The sequence below is a fragment of the Perca fluviatilis genome, chromosome 12 (genome assembly GCF_010015445.1).
Source record: "Perca fluviatilis chromosome 12, GENO_Pfluv_1.0, whole genome shotgun sequence".
Lineage (NCBI taxonomy): Eukaryota > Metazoa > Chordata > Actinopteri > Perciformes > Percidae > Perca > Perca fluviatilis.
The window spans coordinates 32,517,070-32,523,000 of record NC_053123.1 but is presented as its reverse complement, the minus strand read 5'-3'; the positions used below and the strand labels follow the sequence as shown (position 1 = coordinate 32,523,000).

The window sequence follows — 5,931 nt, the reverse complement described above, 5'->3', positions numbered from 1 at the left end:
CCAGCTAGCAGCTCCCCTGATTCGCAGCTAGTTAGCAGCTCCCCTGATTCGCAGCTAGCTAGCAGCTCCCCTGACTCCCAGCTAGCTAGTAGCTCCCCTGAGTCCCAGCCAGCTAGCCACCTCCCTGAAACCAGCCTAGCCAGCAGCCTCCCTAATCCCTGGCCGGCTAGCAGCCCCCCTGATTCCCAGCTAGCTGGCAGCCTCTTAAGTGTCCCCATGTTTCCTAGTGCCCCCAACCTCTCTAGCATCCCTAGTGTCCCCGAGCCCTCTAGTGTCCCTAGTATCCCCGAGCCCTCTAGTGTCCCTTGTGTCCCCAAGCCCTCTAGTGTCTCTAATGTCCCCGAGCTCTCTAGTGTCCCTAGTGTCCCCAAGCCCTCTAGTGTCTCTAATGTCCCCCGAAGCTCTCTAGTGTCCCTGGAGCTCCCTAGTGTACCCTGAGCCACCCAGTGTCCCAGCGCTGTCAAGCACCCCCAGATCCCCCGGCTGGCCAGCAGCCCTCCTGTTCCCTCGGCGGGCTGGCTGCCCCCTGAATTCCGCGGACGGGACCGCCTCTGGGCCCCCTGCTGGCTCCCCAGCGCCCCGGAGTACACCCTCAGACTTTGCCGGGTCTCTGGCCGCCCCTGGGACCGGCTCCTGAGACTCTCTGCCGGTTTCCCGCACCCCTGAGACTGCCCGGGAGACCCCCTTGAGACTTTGCCGGCCTCCGGTGCTCCGGAGACCACCACTGGAACCGCCTCTGGGACCGCCCCTAAGACTGTTACTGTCCCTGTCTCCATCCCAGTCACTGTCCCTGTCTTCATCCCAGTCACTGTCCCTGTCTTCATCCCTGTCACTGTCCCTGTCTTCATCCCTGTCCCTGTCTTCATCCCTGTCACTGTCCCTGTCTCCATCCCTGTCACCGTGCCCATCCTTGTCCCCGTCACCGTGCCCGTCTCTGTCCCTTTCACCATCCGTGTCCCCATTACAGTTCCTGCCCTTAAGACCCAGTCCATCTCGTCTGTGTCTGACTCTGTCCCGTCTGAGTCTGTCCCGTCTGGGTCTGAGTCTGTCCCGTCTGTGTCTGTGTCTGTCCCGTCTGTGTCTGTCCCGTCTGTGTCCGAGTCTGTCCCGTCCATGTCTGTTCTGTCAACGTCTGCCCAGTTCCGCATTCCCTCGGTCCCCAGTCCCTAAGTTCCCTGTCCCTAGTGACCCTCTGTTTCCCCTAGGCCTCTCCGGTGCCCAGTGCTCTCTGTGTTCCCTGTGCCCCCAGTCCTCTCTGTGTTCCCTGTGCCCCCTGTGTTCTCTGTGCCCCCAGTGTTTTCTGTGTTCCCTGTACCCCTGGGCCCCTCTGTGCCCCCGGGGCCCCTCTTTTCCCTGTGCCCCCGGGGCCCTTTTCTTCCCAGGTCTCCTCTGTTCCCTGTGTCCCCGGGGCCCCTCTGTTCCTTGTGCCCCCGGGGTCCCTCTGTGCCCCCGGGGCCCCTCTGTTCCCTCTGTGCCCCCGGGGCCCCTCTGTTCCCGGTGCCTCCGGGGCCCTCTGTGTTCCCCGGGCTCCTCTGTGTTCCCGGTGCCCCCAGGACTCTCTGTGCCCCTGGACATCGCTTCCCCCGGACTCTCTCGCCCTCCTTGGGTTGTTTTTTGTTCTGTCTACTTTGTTTTTGGTCCCTTGTCTTTGTTTTTCTGTTTGTGTATTTTGTTTTGGGTCGTCTGGGATCCGACCTTTGAGGGGGGGGGTTCTGTTATGGTTTCAGTGTTTCGTCCTGCATTTTTGCCCCGTTTCTGTTGCCTTATTGGTTTCTGTATGTTTTATGTGTACTGTGGTCTGTGTTTGTCATGTTCCCTGTTTGTGTTCTGTTTCCTGTTTTATTTTGACGGTCTGAGTTTCTGTCTTGTCTTGTCTGATTTACTTCCTGTGTTTTTCCTCCTTTGTGATTACCCTAATGTGTTTCACCTGTTTCCCGGCCCTTGTCTCACCTGTTGCTTGTTTCCTCATTTACTTTGTGTATTTAGTCTCTGTGTTTTCCTTTGTGTGGTGTGGGAGCATTACGTCTGTTTGGTGATTTATGTTGTGTTGTTGCGTGTGGTTTTTTGCCTCCTTGTCTTCTGGATTATTTTGTGTTTACCTGCCTGCCAACCTCTGGACACTTTCTGTTGTAAGTTTTTGTTTGATTAAACTCCTCCTTAACTGCATTTGGGTCTAAGCTACGTCACTCCCTCAGCAAATCCTGACAATAAGAACATCAAGTTACCATAATCACCACATAACTTGATTTCAGTTTCCCAAATAAACATCATTTTCAGAATCCATATTTTCTGTTTGTCTTCATATCCAAATGAAAGTAAAATACGCCTTTTCCCAAACTTCTTTGGTCTACTGCTTACAGCTTTAATAACTGTACTAATAACTAATAACTGCAGCGTCACTCGTTACGAATAAGATTCCAAACGCACAGGCTGAATGCTAACATATTAGCAGAATGCTGTTAATTCTATTAACAAAAGCTGGCAGGAGAATTACACAAGCAAACGTTAACTCTGTACATAATAACAGTATTTCAAACACAAACTTGCTTAAACAGCATTTAACATGACAGGGTTTTATGAAATAAAATCACAGCCTCAAAATAGGACAACATACCCGATGTGGCACACACGTTCTGTAAGTGAAGCTAGCTTACTCTGCTTTAGCTGTAGCATTCCGACCACGTTACTCTGTGTTCCTCTAAATAACTACTAACTACAATCTTCATCCAGTATAAAACACGGAAAAGCATTCATACATTGTACTGACATTATTTTGACCACATGTGTGTGTTTTTGCTTGCTACTAACCTGAAAAAGAACAGGAGAATGATGAGACCGGCAGCAGGTTGTGTTTCAGGTTGTGTGTTACATTACTGTATTGTGTGAGTTAACTTCATTTATTATTGTATGTGGCGTTTTCATTTGCTAGGTGCAAATGTGTCACCAAAACAATTTCCTTCCCGTTTTGCAGAGCCACCGTCTCTGCATACAGACTTTCGCGCCTCCCGAGTCAATTGTGATTGGGTAAATAAATGCAAATGACTGTTCCCAGAATGCATCTGTGGGGTAGCCAGACTGTTCTCCAAAGGGCTGTGGAGATGGAGCTGGCAATGCAAGACTACTGTTTTAGAAACTTGAAAAGTAATCCGTAGGACAATAATAGGACAAAGGAAAGGAAACAAGTGTAGAAAATGACAAAAGAGAGATTGGATAGAGAGAGAGTGAGAAAGGCAGGGTTACAGAGAGAGTAGTGTTGACAAATTGACCGAAGAGCCGGTTAATTAACCCGACTCGTGTCACTGAGCCGGGAGAATCGAGTGCCATACGTCAATGAACCGACTCACTCACACGTTGAAATTAAATATATGACAATTGTTGGCCGTTGTGTAGCTGGTATTCTTCTGCTACTGTGTGTGTTGTAATCTAGCTCATTAGCGCCTCCACTGGACTGGAGTGGTGGTGGTAGAATCAATCAGGAAATGAGCTACTAAAGCCTAATGCCTAGACCCTATGCCGAACGAGACCGAATGTAACCGTGCAACCGGCCGGCCACTTGAGTCTAATGTAATCAAGCGGTGTCTTGGTTCTTGGCAAGTTTGAGTTATTAACTAAGGCTTGTAAAAGAGTTAGTTGTCCCATCACTAAGAGAGAGCAATGATGATGATGGTGGGATGTGCAGAGTGAGGGAGGAGGGGCATCAGAGTCCAACAGGGACTGAGAAAGAGGAGGGGATGAAGAGAATGTGAGAGAGATAATTCAGTTACATGACTCAGGATTGTTCAGAAAGCTGCCAGAGCTGCAGCTATTTGCAAATCTCTGCAGATGGAGGTTGAGGACAGAGCCGAGCTCTGCTTTCCACAGTTCCCAAACACCTCCTGTATAAAGCCCTTGTCTCCTTGGCCCCCAACAGTTACCATTATGCTGTACTCCATCTCTCCGATCACTGTGATTCTCAACCTGCTCATCATCATCTCTATCTCCCACTTCAGGCAGATATTAACTTCTCAGCGTCTCTCTACAAGATTTGTAACTTAAAAATGTGAACAGCTGCTGTATATTTAGAAGAATTGTCTTTGAGCTAGTACTGAATAATGTTGCTCCAAATGTCTGACTTTGATACCAGAGACTGTTGTTCATGTCCACTCTCTTACCAATATTAAGCATTGTTTCAGTCCATTGTGACCTCAACCAAGTCATTTTAACTGTCTACACTTAAACATATGGTAACTACTGATGTGGTGGATCGGAAAATATACAATTCTTTTTAATTTTTTTATTTTGAATACTAATTTTCGTTGTTTTGTCACTTTTGTTGGTTAAATGGAGCTTTTCTCTTTCCCTTCAGGCAGCTCCACACACCCACCAACATCCTCCTCCTCTCTCTGGCTGTCTCAGACCTTCTAGTGGGCCTCCTGCTGATGCCTGGAGAAATCTTCCGAGCAACATCCTGCTGGTTTCTTGGTGACCTTGTGTGCGCTACTTATTTTCTTCTTACAAGCATCATTACCGTATGCTCAATAGGTGCCATAGTTCTCATATCAGCTGACCGTTATGTGGCTATTTGTGACCCTCTGCACTACACCACTAAAGTCACTGCGAGAAGAGTTAAATTCTGTGTTTGTCTGTGTTGGCTCTGTTCGTTTACCTACAGCCTTCTCTATGTAAAGGATCTTCCGACTCAAACAAAGAGGAATGAATACTGCTATGGAGCATGTTTTTTGATGAGTGATAGCATCTCACTGTTTATTGATCTTTTACTTAACTTTATTTTTCCAGTTACTGTTATCATAGCTCTGTATCTGAGAATATTTGCCGTGGCTGTGTCTCAGGCTCGTGCCATGCGCTCTCACATTACAGCTGTCACACTCCAGCATTCAGTGACTCCAAAGGCAAAGAAATCAGAGCTGAAAGCAGCCAGGAATCTTGGTGTTCTTGTACTTGTTTTTCTAATATGTATATGCCCGGTATACATCGTAACATGGGTAGATTACAACTGGATTATAGAATTATTTTATTCCTTTTCAATCATTCTGTTCTTTTTTAACTCTTGTCTAAACCCTGTGATCTATGCCTTCTTGTACCCCTGGTTTAGAAAAGCAGTTAAACTCATTGTAACTCTTCAGATACTGCAGCCTGGCTCCTCTGAGACCAACATGCTGTAGAGAGGCGGTGGAGGGACTTAGATCAGACTGCGGTCTAAGGATAAATGAATGAATATGTTCCTGCTGTTCAGTGAGTGAATTATCAAATACAGAAAGTGAAGATATGATTACCCATCAATTAAAAGACCTGTGCTTCAGCTATTGCTTGTTGTGCACTTTTCCTCTCTGCAAAGAGTCCTAAGCACCATATACTGTCTCTAGGTAATCACCGGTTTAATGCAAGTTTTAAATTCACTGACACTTATGAAGGGTGTTTTCTTCCCAGGGAACCGTTTCTCCTTTTGATGGAAACATTTCACAACTACAGCTTTGAACTCATGTCTCTATGTTTGGTCACAGCATCATCTCTGAGATTTGTGTCCATATTGTTGCTAACAGAAAGTCCAGGCCTGCTGGGCTCCTGTTTCACAGAGAAAAAAGATGCCCCTGAACAGCCACACTTTCCCGTCAAGTAGAGAAAACCATCAGCTGTTGTTTATCAGATACAACTGTCAGCACAAAAGATCATGTTCTCTTTCAGCTCAGGGAGAAAAGTTGTATTTTCACTTTAGTGCCATTCATGTTTGATCTCTGTATCACATTTGTTGTCTATGACACACATATTTAAAGCAATATGAAGTTCTTTTGGCAACAAGTTAAACAGGCACTTTTAAAAGTCAGGATTATTTACAGTTCATCAGATAATGAGTTACATTTAACTTATTTTAGACAAATTATGTGAATGCCATGCATTGCCATTTAAAATCCTTTTTATTAGAAAAATGATCAC

The 5,931-nt window shown here is 46.8% G+C and overlaps 1 protein-coding gene across 1 annotated transcript; it reads left to right on the top strand.

Annotated features, from left to right (window-relative positions):
• The first annotated feature begins 3,822 nt into the window (after positions 1–3,822).
• On the top strand, positions 3,823–5,162 carry LOC120569996 (trace amine-associated receptor 13c-like). The gene is made up of 2 exons (XM_039818221.1): positions 3,823–3,989; positions 4,346–5,162. Exons 1-2 carry the CDS (start codon positions 3,823–3,825, stop codon positions 5,160–5,162), a joined length of 984 nt encoding a protein of 327 aa, XP_039674155.1.
• Positions 5,163–5,931: the final 769 nt, after the last annotated feature.

Excerpts from the sequence above, each read along its gene's own strand:
- LOC120569996 (XM_039818221.1), top strand. The coding sequence starts at position 3,823 with ATGGAGGTTGAGGACAGAGCCGAGCTCTGCTTTCCACAGTTCCCAAAC. Across the intron at positions 3,990-4,345 it reads ATCTCTATCTCCCACTTCAG|GCAGCTCCACACACCCACCA; the intron begins GCAGATATTAAC and ends CTTTCCCTTCAG.